Source organism: Sorex fumeus, unplaced genomic scaffold (genome assembly GCF_029834395.1).
Source record: "Sorex fumeus unplaced genomic scaffold, SorFum_2.1 ptg000072l, whole genome shotgun sequence".
In the NCBI taxonomy this organism is placed as follows: Eukaryota; Metazoa; Chordata; class Mammalia; order Eulipotyphla; family Soricidae; genus Sorex; species Sorex fumeus.
This window is the reverse complement of record NW_026606129.1, coordinates 973,077-989,643: the sequence shown is the minus strand read 5'-3', so window position 1 is coordinate 989,643 and position 16,567 is coordinate 973,077. Positions and strand designations below refer to the sequence as shown.

Genomic DNA, 16,567 nt, shown 5'->3' with positions numbered 1-16,567 from the left:
TCACGGTGCGTAGGGTGGGGGCTTCTCCCCCGGGAGAAGGTGGACTGGAACATAGAAGGGGGCGTCAGGCGGAAGCCCGCAGCTGGAACTGGACGGATGTGACAGGTTCTCGGACAGGGAGAGGCCAGGGGCCAGCGAGACGGGGCAGTGACCAGAGGGCTGCAACCAAGTAGAAAGTTGTCCTCAGATGCCGAGGTCGCAGCTGCCATGGGCACAGGCACGCAGATGCCCCGCACCCAGCTCCTAGGCCCTCCTGCACCCCAGTCCCGCCCTCGACGCTAGCAGACACCAGCCCCCGACCCCTGCACTGAGTCACTCCTGGGGCCCGGTGCACCCAGAGCACCATGCTGAGAGGGGGCCCAGGTCCGCGCTGGACCTCCTGGGAGGCTTCTGTGGACTCGCAACGGGCTCCGTCTGCCGACACCTGTCTCAGCGTCCCTTGGGGGAGGGGGCTTGGCAGCATGGCTGACACTAAACCCACCGATTCGTGTCAGAAAACACCCTGCACCTTGCTGGGCTCATCCAGCCAGTCGAGAACGTGCCCCCGCCCCACGCCGCCCCACGGGAGTCACTGCCCCTGGCCCTGGGCTGGTCACAGGCTGGCGGGCTGGGCAGATTTGGACTCTGCCACCTCACAGTGCCCGTCGCCACCCTCCACCTGTTTCACCATCTGTCCTTACCCCCTTCCAGCTCCCCGTCCCTTCTCTCTGCCGTCCGCAGCCCAGGGGCCTCTCATCGCCAGCCCGCCCCACCCCCGGCCATCCCTCGCTCCCCCATCTCTGCCCATTGGTCTCCCATCTGCTCGCTCTGCCGGTCGCCTCTTATGCCCCCGTCCTCGTGTTGCTACGTCTCACTCCGACTCCGCCCGTAACAGACCCTCTGGGGTCCTGAGGTGCGAGGGCGTGCTACAGGCACCTTAACTGCTGTTGAAGTGACGTCAGATTTCAGGGCACAGGTTGTGGACCAATACGGTTCTAGTTTTCCCCCGTGTGCTGACGACTCCTTAAAGTGTTCCTTGCGTCTCGGTTTCTGAGGGTAAGTCGCCCTCGTGAAGCTGGTGTCAAGGCAGTGACACACAGTCCAGGCGAGACCTTCTCTCTGCCCCCCGCCCCCCCCCCCCAGTGCTCAGAGCCGGAAACGCCAGCCTGTGGCCACACCATCCCCTCAGCCTGCCCCACGAGGCTGCGGTATTCCGGAAGGACCTTCACAAGCTGCAGATAAGCCGGGAGCGTCACCTGCTCGGTTCCAGGGCACAGGCCCCTGTCCCCAAACTGCCTTCGCTTCTCCTAGCTCACTCTCCTTTCTGATCACAAAAGGGACATCCAACCACACAAGGTGCACATACCAGTGAGCTGGCAGCTCCCGGCTCCAACCGCACATGGAGCTACCCAGCCCCTGGCTGGAAGTGAAGAAAGCCACTGTGGTGTGTACAACAGACACGAGTAGTCGGCCATAAGCAAGGCGAAGTCACCAGGAGCCACGATGTAGGCACCACAGTCTCCAGGGGACACCACAAGTGGCCCTGGGTCAGCCACACAGACCCTGGGTAAATCATCACAGGCCACGTCATAGCAACCACTAGAATGAATGAAACTACCACATGTCAACACCGCGGTGGCAGAGTCAACGTCCTTGACCCCAGACTAAACCCTCAAGGGCCACAGAATGGGAGCCACAGGCTAGAGGGTGTGACACCGCGGACCACAGAGTAAGCGACCAAGCACAGACTACCACCAACAACCAGCTGAGTGTATCAGCACAGCCCACAGGGTCAACCACCACCGACCACGTAGTAAATGGTCACGAAAGATGAGGGAAACACCATAGACCACAGGACACACCACCGCAGCGGGCCAGGGAGTGAATAGCCACAGACCACAGGGTAATCGACCAGGGAACGTGGAGTCACCTGCCCGCCAGGCCTCACCAGGCAGGCTGTCCCCACAGTGACCTATCAAGTGAGCGCACAGACGCCCTGTCATGAGACTGAGTCAGGTCTCTGCCGGTGCTGAGTCCTGAAATCAGGCATGACGTAAGCTTCCGGAAGCTTCTCTTCTGACTGACAATGGAGCTGGAGTAACTCTCCCCGCTCCCAGCATGGGGAATGTTCCCTGCTGAGCGTGAGGGTCTCCTCCATGGCCGGGGTGGGGTCTCTCCCACTCCACGTGTGTTGAGCAGACACCGCTTCTCCCTGCTGTGGGCAGGACAGGGCAGTCGCTCTCGGGTGGCAAGTCCGAGGGCTGCTGGCCCGCAGGTGCCTGTGTCGGCTGTGATGAGAGGGTGCCGTGGCCAGGAGAGCGCCCAGGACCTGGCCGCTGAGGGGGCCCGTGTGGGAAGACTGGGTGGGAGGGGCTGGGTCAAGCTAGTCGCTGGCCAGGCCCCTCCGGGGAAGAACCATGCCTGGGCGCATGCTCTTCACAGGCTGAGCCTGGTAAGCACGGGGCACCCCCTGAGGGCCAAGAGGCCCTCCACGACACCCCCACAAACCCACCACAGGCTCTGCTTCCCCTCACAGTGATGTCACTTCCTCCTCGCGGTAATGTTCCTCCCCCACTGACGTCACTGCCCACTCACACTGACGTCACTACCCCTCGCACTGACGGCACTTCCTCCTGCAATGACGTCACTGCCCTGCACTGACATCACTTCCTTCCCACAGTGATGCCACTTCCTCCTCTCACTGCCAGCACATCCTCCTCGCACCGATGTCACTTTCTCCTCAGGTTGATGTCACTTCCTCTATGGTAGCATCACTTCCTCTCACACTGACATCACTTCCTCCCTGCACTGACATCACTTCCTCCTCGCACTGACATCACTTCCTCCTCGCACTGACGTCACTCCTTCCTCACGTGGCCGTCATTCCTTCTCCTGTGATGTCCCTTCCTCCGGCAGTAGCATCACTTCCCCCATTCAGTGAGCCTCTTCCCCTTGCTCTGCTGTCACTCTCTGCTCCCCCGACACCCTTCCTCTCTCCACAGTGTCACTTCCTCCCTGGGCTGGACCCCTTCCTCCTGGTGGCACTGCTGGCTCCCGCTGTGGCATCGCTCCCTCCTCGCAGCCTCTCGCTTCTTTGCAGTGTCTTACTTCCTCCCTCTGGCTCCTGGCAGAAGCCCTGGTATGTGGGTGGCCACCGCCTGCCCTGCACAGGGTGTGTGTGTGTGTCTGCCTCTGCCCTGTCTGTCGGGGTCCCAGGAGCGCTGGCTCGCTGTGGGGCCAGCTCCCATAGGGTTAGCAAGGGGTCCAGGACAGTGGCCGTGCCACGGTGGCACAGAAGCTGGAGAGGGAGTGCCCTGCGTCAGCCCCCTACCTGAGCCCCATCTCGGGGGACCTGCTCCACAGGGGAAGGGCAGAGGCCCCGCAGGACGCAGGAGGGCCCCGGGTCCCAGGAGGCCACGTGAGACGCTCAGGCCAGGGCGTGGCTGAGGCCGGGAGAGTAAAAGAAACCAGACAGGGAGATGGCCCGCACGCCCAGTGCCACCTGCCCCACTGCCATCTGTGTGTCCCCCGGCCTCCAGCAGGACCCCTCAAATCCTTCACTTTTTTCTTTTTTTTCTTTGCTTTTTGGGTCACACCTGGCGATGCTCAGGGGTTACTCCTGGCTCTGCCCTCGGGAGTTGCTCCCCGTGGTGCTATGGGACGCCAGGGATGGAACCCGGGTCGGCCGCGTGCAAGGTCCTCCCCGCGGTCCTGTCACTCCGCCCTCAGAGGCTTCGCCTTTTGCCCACCTCTGCCAGGTGCAGCCCCCGGAGCCACCAGCAACAACCTCCCACAGGTGTGAGCCCCCAGCCCCCTGCAGAGCTCAGAGCCTCGTGGGCTCTGCCCAGACCCCGAGGGGAGCCCCGAGGACTCCGACAGACGGGGCAGAGGGGCCACGGGGCAGGGTGCTAGGCTATCACTGGGAGCTCCCTACAATGAGGATATGGCCAAGTGGGACCCCCGACCCAAGCCGGAGGCAGAGCAGGCAGAGTCTGTGCCGTGGGCCGGAAGGACACCGTGCCGAGCCAGCAGGTGGGGGAGGGGCTCCCTCCCAGCCCTCCAGCTGAGCTCACAAGCCCATGTCTGTCCCGCTGCCACCCCCTGCTCTGGGAGGGCCCATGTGGGCCGCCCTGGGACTCAGCCCTGGGTGCTTACCTGGAGGGGCAGCGGGTAGGATGAGCAGGTGGGCAGTGCAGGCACCGGGCAGAGGTCTGGGTGGGCCAGAACCTGGCGGGCAGGGCCATGGAGGGTCTGCGGGGAGCAGGCCAGGCCAGAGGCCAGCTGGTTCCAGGGGACCTGCGGAGAGGAAGTCAGGCTGGAGACCCCGCCCCCACGGCCCCCGAGCCAGCCCTGAACCCAGAGCTGGAGGGCAGACTGCTGACCCTCCCCTGCGATGTGCCCAGTCCCCTCACCGGCCCCGCCGACTGCCTCCTCCCAGCAGGTGAGCCCCCAGGCCCAGGGGCAGCAGGGGCCGTGGAGAGCCAGGATGCAGCCTTGACTCCAGCTCTGGATGCATCTCTGCAGGCAGCAGGCACCGCCCTCAGTAACTCCCCGAGGAAGGCCGGGTCCCAGGCTGTGGTCAGTCCCCAGGCCAGAACTGGGCCCGAGTGGGAGGACATGCAAGACTTGTCTCCGCCACTGGGCTGGGCTGAGGGCGGTGGGGAGGCCGGCGGGGGTGGGGGCTAGTGAGGGCTGGGCTAGTGGGGGCTGGGGTCCCAGGGCCTGAGCCTCAGGGCTGACCTCCCCTTAGACTGAGATTATAAACCTGGAAGTGACTCACCCCACCAGCCACATCCCGGGGCCACCCCTGAGGTCACCAGGGCAGCCATGGGAGGACGCGAGCTGCCCGCAGAGGGGAACCCCCGGAGCTGAGCTTCAGGAGACTCCAGAGAGGGACTTGACGTTCGTGGCAGGCCCTGCAGAGTCCTGCCCGCCCCAGAGGGCACTCAGCCGCCCGCTGTGAGCTCCCAGACGGCTGTGCCCGCCTGTCCCGCATCCCAGACTTGCCACAGGGACCTTTGCCGGGGACACTTTGCCCTGCCATCGGGCCTCCCTGGGTGTGCGGGGACAGAACCAGCCCCACGCTCCCTGGACCCTCAGCCCTCCTGGGCATGTCCCCGGGTCCCGGCTCCCGTGGCCCAGAGCCACTCACCATGTCCTTGAAGGCGCCCAGGACGGCGGCCGTGGCAGCGCCCAGGAACAGGCCCAGCACATTGAGCACGGCCGAGGCCCAGAGCAGCCGGTAGAGGTGGAGGGCGTCCCCACAGCCGCGCACACCCACGAACTCGTAGTAGGGGAGGGGAAGCTCCGTGCTGCAAGGGACAGCCTGGTCACTGCAGCCGCCTGGGCAAGCAGGCCGTGGCCAGGGGGCGGGGGCCCAGCTGGCGAGTGGTCTCGGGCCTGGAGTGCCGGCTCTACCCGGGCCTCCTGCAACCCAGTGGTCAGCAGGGACTGGGCTCTGGCCTGAGCCACCCAAGAAATGTGAGGGCATGTGGGTGGTGGAACATGTGCCTGTAACAGGTGAGGGGCATGTACTATGGCAGGTGAGTGTTGTGTTCCTGTCCCAGGTGAGGGGGCTTGTACCTGTCCCAGGTGAGGGGGATGTGCCTGTCCCCGGTGAGGGGGCTTGTACCTGTCCCAGGTGAGGGGGATGTGCCTGTCCCAGGTGAGGGGGCTTGTACCTGTCCCAGGTGAGGGTTGCATACCTGTGGCAGGTGTAGAGGTCACAGCAGTAGCAGGTGTTACTCTTCACCTTCAGTTGGCACTTGCCATTGGAGGAGTGGCAGGTGACCTGTGACAGAGGACACAGGCCTCCGATGTGTGCACGAGCCCAGAGTGGGCGCTGCCTGGGGCCGGCCCAGCAGCTCATCCATGCCAAGCCTGTGCCAGGCCCATCCCTCCCTCCCCCTGCCCTGCATGCCTCGCACCCGTCCCCGAGACTAGAGGGCCTCACTCCCGGGGAGCCCCGCGGCCAACACCCCTAATGGCAGGGGGTGTCTGGCGATGTGCTGCCCTGGGGGAACCCTAATTTTGACCCTCAGGGGTCCTCGTTGGAGACTCTCCACCGGGTCCCTCAGCTGCCCAGACTGACAGAGCCCCAAGCCCCGGGCCTGGGGACATGGTTCTCTCTCCCCAGTGCTCCTCGGCAGCAAGGCGAGTGTGTGCCCACGTCTGGGACAGTGACCCTGGCCTTGGGGGACCTGGGGGGCTCCCCACACTCTGGGATCCGGCTCCAAAAGGTCCCAAGGGTGGAGCACCCACAACGGCCAGGAGCGGGGTCTCAGAGCCCCGGGGACCCAGGGAGTCACGAGGCTTGTGGGGACCCCGCCCCTTCTCCACTGAGCTTTCACCGGAGCCTTGGCACAGGGTCTCCTTCCAAGATCCAGTTTGACTTCTGGACGCCCCCAACCTGGCGGTGGGAGCCCCTGAGCTTGCGGACGAGGGGCAGAGAGATGAAGCGGGGCCAGCCAGGCCAGCAGGGCGGAGAGCACAGGCGTCCACCCTGGCCCAGAGGGCAGGCAGCTGGTCAGACAGCAAGGGACTGTGGTCACGACAGGATAGGGCAGGAGGGGAAACTGAGGAAGGGCTGGGCTCAAAGAACCTAGGTTTGGAGGGGCATAGGAAGCCTCGTGGGCCCAGAATGCTGCCACGGCCGTGCTCACCTCTGCCTGGTACACACCCTGCAGGTGCCCTGCCCCGCTGGAGTAGAACTGGCACCGTCCTGCCGCGAGGGGACGTGGGTCCTGAGGACAAGGAGACACAGAGGGAAGGACACGGCCATCTCTCCTGATACCCCCGTCCCTCCCCGTCCCTCATCTGCAGCTTCACACGCCCTCGGCTCAAGCCCCCACCCACGCCCCCCCATGCCAGTGCCCGCTGCCACACTCAGCTCCCCACCATGGGGTGTCCCCACCCTGGGTCCCCAGAGTGTCCAGCCTTCAGCCTGAGGTGAGTGAAAGAGCAGGACCACCAAGGGACCGTCCAGTCTCACGTGGTCTCTGTGAGCTGCTGCCCCACGGGGTCGGCACTGTGAGTACCCCCTGGTCCCAGGTACCCCCTCTGCTTGCTCAGCCCCCGGGACCACCGCACCCGCCCCGCGCTGCTGCTCTGGCTCAGGACGTGAGAAGCCTGGTGACGGCCTCAGTGCGGCAGGAGCCGCCCCCAGGGCCGCTGTTCTGGGTCCCTGCAGCGTCCTCCTGCACAGACCGAGAGGAGAGCGCCGAGCGGGCGGCCGAGGGTGGCGTGCACGGCCCCTGCGTGCCTGAGTCTGTCTGTGAACCCGCTGCGTTCCCCGAGTGGGCGTGTACGAGAGTGCAGGACTCCTCTGTGCAGGGCACATTTGCTCTCTGTGTGTCTGTGCGTGTGTCCTGGGTGCTATGTGTGTGGGTCCCACACACATGTGTGCTTGAATAGGCATGCTCATGTGGGGGCATGTGTGGGCGTGTGTGAGTGTGTGTGAGCCTATGTGAGCGTGTATAGCATTGTGAGCATCTGTGGGCATGTGTGAGCATGTGCGAGCATTGTGGGAATGTGTGAGTATGTGTGGGCACATGTGAGCACGTGTGGTCATGTGTGAGTGTGTGTGGGCATGTGTGAGTGTGTGAGCGTGTGTGGGCATGTGTGAGTATGTGTGAACCTGTGCGAGTGTGTGTGAGCATGTTGGGCATGTGTGAGCGTGTGTGAGCATGTTGGGTGTGTGTGAGCATGTGTGAGCTTGTGTGGTCATGTATGAGCATGTGTGAGTGCGTGTGAGTATGTGTGGGCATGTGTGGGCATGTGCGAGCATTGTGGGCATGTGTGGGAATGTGTGAGTATGTGTGGGCACATGTGAGCACGTGTGGTCATGTGTGAGTGTGTGTGGGCGTGTGTGAGTGTGTGTGAACCTGTGTGAGTGTGTGTGGGCGTGTGTGAGCACGGGTCGGCATGTGTGAGCATGGGTGGGCATGTGTGAGTGTGTGTGACTGTGTGAGCATGTTGGGTGTGTGAGAGCATGTGTGAGCTTGTATAGTCATGTATGAGCATGTGTGAGTGCGTGTGAGTATGTGTGGGCGTGTGTGGGCATGTGTGAGCATGTGTGAGCATTGTGGGCATGTGTGGGAATGTGTGAGTATGTGTGGGCACATGTGAGCACGTGTGGTCATGTGTGAGTGTGTGTGGGCGTGTGTGGGCATGTGTGAGTGTGTGTGACTGTGTGAGCATGTTGGGTGTGTGAGAGCATGTGTGAGCTTGTGTGGTCATGTATGAGCATGTATGAGCATGTGTGAGCACGTGTGAGTATGTGTGGGCGTGTGTGGGCATGTGTGAGCATTGTGGGCATGTGTGGGCACATGTGAGCACGTGTGGTCATGTGTGAGCATGGGTCGGCATGTGTGAGCGTGTGTGGGCATGTGTGAGTGTGTGTGACTGTGTGAGCATGTTGGGTGTGTGTGAGCATGTGTGAGCTTGTGTGGTCATGTATGAGCATGTGTGAGCGCGTGTGAGTATGTGTGGGCGTGTGTGGGCATGTGTGAGCATTGTGGGCATGTGTGGGAATGTGTGAGTATGTGTGGGCACATGCGAGCACGTGTGGTCATGTGTGAGTGTGTGTGAGCATGTCGGGCATGTGTGAGCATGTTGGGTGTGTGTGAGCATGCGTGAGGTTGTGTGAACTTGTATGGTCATGTATGAGCATGTGTGAGCGCGTGTGAGAATGATGGGCGTGTTTGAGTACGTGGGGCTCCTGCAGGAGCCAGGACAGGAGATCAGGGCATGAGGGGAGAGGGCGAGGCCTGCGCTGGCCAGGTCAGGCGAGAAGGCGACCAGCAAGTTCCAGCAGGGGCGCCTCAGACTTACCATGTGCCGGGCAGCGAACACGCCGTCCACAACGGCACAGCAGAAGGCAGCCGCCACGCCGAAGCTGATGAAGATGATGGCGGCCACCAGCTGGGGAGAGACGGAGCAGCGTGGGGGCCAGTCCCACCCGCGTCCCACGAGGGAGGCAGGCGAGGTGTGTCCCCACCCAGCTGTTCTGGAGTCCCTGCGTGGCCCCTGGTCCCACCCTCTTTTGTCCCTTGTCCCTCTGGTGTTTGGCCTAGGGTGGCCCAGCCCAGGCCAGCTGTCCCCTGTGGAGCAGACGAGAGGGACTGGCCGGCTTGACCAGCCGCTGTCCCAGAGCCCGAGAGGAGGCCGCTGTCCCATCCTCTGCCCCTCCGACGTTCGATCTGTTCTGCACAGAGACTTGGGGGGACCCCAGGGAAGGGGCCCCCCGACAGGCCTTCCCAGCAGGTCAGACCGGTCGGGCAGACACCGCTCACTCCCCCTTCACGGCTCTGTGGCTTCCTTTGACTCGTTTTCTCTTCAGACAGCCGCCCTCGGGTGAAAGACAAGGGCCGGTGTCCCACCCAGACCCTGAACTCCTCTGCCCAGTGTGCCTGGCTGGTCCAGTGTCCATGCTCCCCTCCCAAGCACTCAGGCATCAGAAAGTGACAGGTTGGTGCTGGCCCCTCGGGCCCGCAGGTGCCAGCTGCTCAGGCCATCAGCCCGGGAAGGTGGGGTGGTCAGGGGCCAGGCACCCCACGCTGTCCGAGCTGGCCGGTCCCCCAGAACCAGCCATCTCCACAGTCCACTCACGTCCCGGCCAGGAGCAGCTCCCCAGTCCTGGCAGAGACAGGCAGCCAGCAGGGGACATCGGGGCAGGCAGGAGGTCTGGCTGCTCTGGGCTCTGGGCTCTCGTGTGCAAAGCGGGCTGAGGGTCAGCACCTGTGCAGTGAGTGGACACACGGCACTGCAGGGCACACTGGGCGCAGGGAGAGGCTGCATTCTGGCCACTCATGGCACGGCTGGGCAGAGGGGAGTGGTGCTCTCCGTCCCACCCGGGGCAGTTACGGGGTCTGTGTCCGGCCTGGCCAGTATGGGGTCTGTGTCCAGCCCTTCTCAGGAGGCCCAGGTCACCTTGCACTCAGCCACCATCCCACAAATGAAATCTTTGATTCCAAACAGTGAAGGTCGTCCTGATAAGCCAAGGAGGACGGGGTGGGGGACGTCGGGTCCCTCGCGGCTCCCCGCCTCCTGTCCAGACCAGGACCACAAGGTCACAGCCATCCTGACCAGGGTGGGACACGGGGTTCCTGTCCCTTCCCCAAGGACCCCACAGCTGGAGACGGGCTCTGGCGGAGCTCCAGGTCTCTGTAGCAGATGCAGGGACGCAAGGGCCACCGCCTGTGACCGTCCACAGCGTGGGACAGAACCAGGAAGGGCGTCAGTGGGAGAGTGGGGGAGGGGGGAGAGGCAGGGAGGAGGAAGGGAGGGAGGGAGGGGGTGGTGAGCCAGTGACGAGGCTCGTCTTCTCTCTCCACCCAGTGTCCCCAGGGAAGAGCCCCGGCCTCTGCCCCAGTGCAGGGTCATTGGGGACTCAGAGGGACGTGGCTTTCCAGGTGCAGTGGAGGCCCCGCCCTTCCGCCCGCGTGTGCCCTCCCCTCCCCTCCCCTGTGTGCCCCCCGCCCCTGCAGGAGCTGCCCGCCCCACCGGCCCTCTCACCATCTGCCTTCTGTTCTCCACCAGGTGGACGCCGAGGATCCCCAGGAAAGAGCCAAAGCCCAGCTAGAGGGAGGGGACGGAGCACCATGAGGGGGTCAGACCCTCATGTCCTGCCGGGGTCTCTGCGCACAGGCACGGGCCAGGGTCACAGTGGGTGGGATCCCAGTACCCACAAAGGGCCCCGGAGGGACTGGTGGACCCCAGCCCTGTGCCTTCTCCAGCAGAGGGTTGGGCCCCACCGGGGGTCACCACGCCCGCCTCCCCCAGGACCCTGCAGACATGGCACCACACCAGATGTCCCGGAGTGACCTGTGAGGACTCTCCAAGGGCCGGGCCTGCACACCTGACACTGAGGGCCCCTGGGTCAGCACAGCCTCCTCGGGAAGACCCCTCCCCCGAGAGCAGTGCCACCCATTGGTCCTGTCACCTGAGCGTCTGTGTCCTGCCCTTCAAGTGTCCCTATGTCCTGTCACCTGAGTGTTCCAGTGTCTGTGTCTGAGTGTCCTGTCACCCAGTGTCCTTTCACCCATGAATCTGTGTGTCCCATCACCCATTGTCTGGGTATCCCATCACCCAGAGTCCAGTTGTCCTGTCACCCAGTGTCTGGATATCCTGTCACCTAGTGTCCGAGTGTCTGTGTGTCCTGTCACCCAGCACCCGTGTGTCCCATCACCCAGTGCTCGTGTGTCTCTGAACAGCAGACAGACTCTGTGTGTGGGAACAGTGGCTCTGCTCCCCCCCAAGGCCCCGGGCCTCCTTCCAGGCAGGGTGGCGGCACCCCTGAGGGACAGCCCGGCCCTCGCAGGGAGGACTGGCAGTTTCAGGGACCCCGTCACCCGCGCCATCACTTGGCGTCCCTCGCGGCCCCGCTGGCCCACCCGGCCCTCTGGCCACACTCACAATGATGCCCGGGTAGTAGCCGCCCACAGACACGTTCTCCGTGCGGGTGGTGGCAGCGAGGCCGATGGTCAGGATGAGAGTGGACACGGCCAGCAGGGCCAGTACCGACCACAGGGCTGTCTTCTTCCTTCCAGCAAACCCTCCTGAAAGCACAGGGGGGGGGGGGCAGTGCCCGGTGCCCAGCTCCTGTCCGGAAGCAGCTGGAAGAGCTTCCCCAGCCTCAGCAAGGCGCCACCCACCAAACAGAACCCGGGGATCCTCCCCTCCCAGTGCCCGGTGAGATATGGTCGAGGCCCAGCAGCCACGATGCCCCATGAGGGACCTGGCGGGACCCACAGCCGCAGGCCAGGGCCATAACACGCCCTGAGGCAAGGCCTTGAGGCACTGCTGGGGCAGAAAGTGAGCGGGAGGGGCACCTTCCCAGAAGGCCATGCTGCCCCTGCCCCTGCCCATGGCCCCAGACACACCCGCTCCTTTCCGCCGAGAACAGCAGCAGCGACAGGAGGGAGGCCGGCAGGGCCACGCTCCACGCGCCCGGCGCTGGGCTCCGCGGGGCCTGGACTCCAGCAGCACAGCGGGTGGAGGGCAGTACACGCTCCCCCGTGTCGGGTCCACGGCCAACAGCACAGGCGTGCACACGTGCTCTGGGATGCCATGCCCACGTGAGTCCTTGTGTGTGTCACGTACACATGCTTGCATGAATGTGCCACTGCGTGTGTTGTGTGATCACCTGTGCCCAGTGTAAGCACATGTGCAAGATGCATGTGTGTGCTCACACGTGTACATGAATGTCTGCCTTCATGTGAATGCAGTCTTGCATGTGTGAGCGTGCATGCCAAGTGCACTTTGTGTGCGTGGATGGGGCTGTGGCAGCGGTTGTATGGTTGTGTTGGTGTGTTGTGTGGAGGGGGGGGACTGGCACCCCCTGGCTCGATGGCAGGTCTAGCCACACACACCACCACCCTCTGGACTGCCCAACCTGCCAACTCACGGCCGGCCGCAGGGCTCTTGGCCGCTCAAGGTCAGGCCAGAACAAAGGCCAGCACTGAGTGCTGTCACGCAGGAGAGCGTGGCCCCCTGGGGCCACACGCCCACTGCAGGCTGGAGGATGCAGCTGCTCAGCCCTCTTGGCTCCTCCCTTTCCCTGGAAGACCCCTGAGCCCCTGAGCCCCACCTGGGACACGGATCAGGCTGTTGGCCACCCAGAGACCCCAGCCCCATCCCAGGCAGGGCCGTGGACGCAGCCGGGTCGGGTGGTCCCAGCACGAAGCCTGCACCCTGCGGTGGCTGGCCTGGCCCTGCCCCCTGTCTCAGCACCCGTCCCCACCTCCCTGCTGAGACGGGCCCCCAGCCCAGAGAGCGACACCCAGGCCTCTGGGTGTCGGCCGAGCCCGGCCGTCGATGGGGAGCAGGGCCGGTCCCGGGAGCCACAGGGACCAGACTCTTCTTTTTATTTTGTTATTTTTGTTATAGGGACCAAACCTGTTGATGCTCAGGGCGAACTCCTGGCTCTGTGCTCAGGGGTCACTCCTGGTGGGCTCAGGGGGCCACGGGGGATGCTGGCAACCAAACCCAAGTCAGAGCATGCCAGGCCAATGCCCTCCCCTGTACCATGCTCCGCCCTCAGGGTCCGTCTCTGGAGCCCACCTGGGCACACTCCGGGTCGCAGCAGCCCCCGCAGGCAGGACACCTGAGCCGATCCCGGGCACACCCACGTACCGAGCCCGTCCCGGGGGTTCTGAGGGGGGCAGCCGCGCCCAGCACAGGTGAGGGCCGAGCATGGGGGCCCATGCACGCCAGGCCAGGCCCCGGGAGGACGAGCTCATCGCGGGGCCTCTGGGGGCTGAGTGGCCGGGGCAGCCGACCCGCCAGCATCCGGGGCTGCCCGGTGCGAGTGACGGTCAGCAGGGACACGGCTGCCCTGCCCGTCCCACAGGCAGGTGGCTCCTGCCAGCTCCCATCTAACACTGCACCTGCTTGGGGGGACCCTGCCGGAGGCTCGGGGCAGGCCTGGGGGCAGCGAGGGGGAGGCCGCTGCTCTGTGCTCCCGTCAGACATGAGCAAGCTCTGGCGACACGGAGGCTTCCCAGGTCCCGGCTGGGCCTTGAGGCTGAACCCCAGTGGCCCCCAGGGCCCCCCCCCTCTGGGCCCACACCCCCCTCGGTCAGCTCTCTGGCCACAGCTGCCCCAGCACCAAGACTAAGGCTGCTGCCCACAGGGAGGAGGGGGGGGAGGGGAGGGCAGGAGGGCCCAGGGCCTTCCCGGGAGCCTCACCTGTCCTGTCCAGCAGGGCCAAGTGCCCCGGCTGCGGCTGGGGCACCGCGGGGCGCTGCATCCCCTGGCTGCGGCAGGCACCTGCACCAGGAAGTCAGCTGTCCCCTGCCAGCAGCAGCCAGGGCTGCGGTGACAAGTCTGGCAGATGGCCCCGCCTCTCGCTGCCTCCACCCTCCCTGCACCCCTCCCGCCCCAGCCCTGCACCTGCTCACCGCGCGGGCGCCCCCACCTGTGCCTGCAGGGGACAGGTCCCTGTCTCTCCGCGGGGCCGCCCCCACCGCCCTGTTGGAGGCGACACAGCACGCACTGCATCTCCACGGGGCCTCTGCCCCACGAAGTCACACGCGTGTCATAGGCCTCTACCCAGGGGGCTGCACGTGTGTCGTGAGCCTCTGCCCCACGGTGTTGCAGGCGTGTCCGTGAGCTTCCGCACAGAGGGCGGAGCACGGAGGACAAAAGGGCTGAGCGTGTGGAAGCCTTGCCCACCGTTCTGAGACCCTCTCCCACAGAAGGGGAGCCTGGAAGGGTCCTCAGAGCTCAGGACAAAGCGGCCGGCTGTGGGGGCACGACAGGGGTCTGGGTAGGTGTGTCTGAGACCCTCAGTTCTCAGGCTGAGCCAGCCTGCCCACCTCACAGGCCGTGGAGGGAGTCTGCAGATGGCCCCGCTGGGCAAGCTGCAGGGTGCGGCGCAGAGCGGGCACACACGTACACACACGCACACACATATGCACACACGTGCACACACACACGCACACCCATATGCACACACGTGCACACACACGCACACACGTGGGCTCTGGACATCAGCTGTACGAGAGCAGAGTCCCCACAGGCCAGCAGCAAGCGAGCCCACGGCCCCATTGGTGTCGGGCGAGACCAGCCTCAGGGACCTGCCTGCAGTGTTGGGCACATGAGGAGGCCACAGCGCAGGACCGGAGCCCCACCCTGGCCTAAGCTGGGCCCCCGTGGCCTGCCGGGGACCATGGAAAGACCCCACAAGCCCATCAGGCCCCGACACGGGCCAGGAGCAGTGGAGGAGCCGCGTGAGAGGGGCCCAGGGTAGGACAGAGAGGGCCACAGGCCGGGTCAGCAGGGCCGCGTCCGGGGGCTCCATGTGGCCCCAGGGGCTGGGACTTGGTCAGCAGAACTGGGGGGGGGGCTGACGGCCAGGACCCGCCAGCTGGGCCTCACCTGCCCTCGCGGCCCCTCTGCGGCTCACCCAGCACCTCTGGGCTTCAAGGACAGCTGAGAGGCAGGGCGGGGAGAGCCAGGCTCCCCGAAGCAGCACCCACGCAAGCACGCGGGTCCCACTGCAGGGCCTGATGCCAGGGCCGACCCCAGAGCTGAGCCCTGCGGCTGGCTGAGGCCTATCGTGCCGCTGAATCTGCGTCTTTGTACAGAGAAACGACTAGAATGTTCACGTAACGGTGCAAGTACAGGGCTGCCCTGTGTCCTTCCCAGGGAGCGTCCAAGGCTGCATGCAGGTCTGGGGGGGGGGGGGGGGCAGGGTCCCTCAGGGCGGCGGAAAACCTGGCTCACTCTGTGTGCCCGCACTGTCCAGCCCCACAGAGGAGTTACATGACAGGGACACATATGGACTCAACCTCGTTGTATGCACAGAACACAGGTGAGTTTGACCACGCATGCACATGTCATCACACATGGCCACATAATCATGTCAGTGCACACATGTTAACCCATATGGCCACTGCAGGCATGTGCACACACATGGTTACACACATCATCATGCACTGACACGTGTGTATTAGACCATATTGGCACATGTGAGGCACACACAGGCTTGTTCATGTTGGCACACATGTGAGCACATGGCTTTGCTCACTGGCAGTGCACATGCTGGCATGCCCTGGCGCACAGGTGCACGCATCCACTCATGTGCACACCCCCCAGAGGGCCCTGAGCGAAAGTCTCTGTGATGCCATGCCCAAGGGACAGAGGGGCTGGGCAGGGCCTTCTGGTCCTCACACATCACTGATGCCTGGCACTCACAGCATTGGCTGCCTCAGTGACCAGTGGCCCTCTGCTATTTTGACACAGATTCGGAGGACGTGGGCAGCATTTGAGGCCAGTGCAGGTAAGGACTAGCCTCTACTCTCCCCAGAGCCCCTCCTGATCCGGGGCCCTTCCTGATTTGGGATCACTTCCTGATCTGCAGATCCCTTCCTAATCTGGGGAATCTCTTCCTGATCTGGGATCCCTTTCTGGTCTGCAGATCCCTTTCTGATCTGGGATCCCTTCCTGATCTAGGAATTTCTTACTGATCTGGGGACCCCTTCCTGATGTGGGGACCCCTTCCTTATCTGGGATCCCTTCTTGATCTAGGGTCCTTCCTGATCTGTGGATCCCTTTTTGATCTGGGATCACTTCCTTATCTGGGACCCCTTCCTGATCTGGGAACCCCTTCCTGATCTGGGGATCCCTTATTGATCTGAGGACTCCTTTCTGATCTGGGATCCCTTCCTGATATGGGACCCCTTCCTGATCTGGGGATCTCTTCCTTATCTGGGGATCCCTTCCTGATCTGGGAACCCATCCTGACCAGGACTCTTCCTCTTTTCTGAGACCCCCTCTCCTTGTTGCCTTCTTGGGTTCAGGCATGCGTGCTCTCCTGTGCTTGGGCATGCATATGCACATGTACTGGTAAACATATACATGTGTGCATACGTGGACATGCACATGTGCACACAATGCCCACGCACAGGTGCACACACAGCTTTCTGTCCTCTGCAACAAACACTGACAGAATGAACAATCTTCCCCCAGGCAGGCAGTGAGGGAGGCCCTGCCTGGACCAGCAGGTCGGCCCTGGTTTGGACCCTGCACCCACTGCTGGAAGATTCAGCACATTGCTGCCAGCCTGGGCACACGTGAGCAGAGC

General features: G+C 64.0%; 1 protein-coding gene across 1 annotated transcript; it reads right to left on the bottom strand.

Moving 5' to 3' along the window:
• TMEM255B (transmembrane protein 255B) lies at window positions 1-11,826 on the bottom strand. The gene is made up of 9 exons (XM_056129261.1): window positions 11,811-11,826; window positions 11,395-11,537; window positions 10,495-10,557; window positions 8,812-8,901; window positions 6,642-6,722; window positions 5,685-5,770; window positions 5,132-5,291; window positions 4,135-4,275; window positions 1-159 (listed from the first exon to the last, which is right to left on the bottom strand). The coding sequence occupies exons 1-9, from the start codon at window positions 11,824-11,826 to the stop codon at window positions 1-3; spliced, it is 939 nt and encodes a 312-aa protein (XP_055985236.1).
• Between the last annotated feature and the right edge of the window lie 4,741 nt (window positions 11,827-16,567).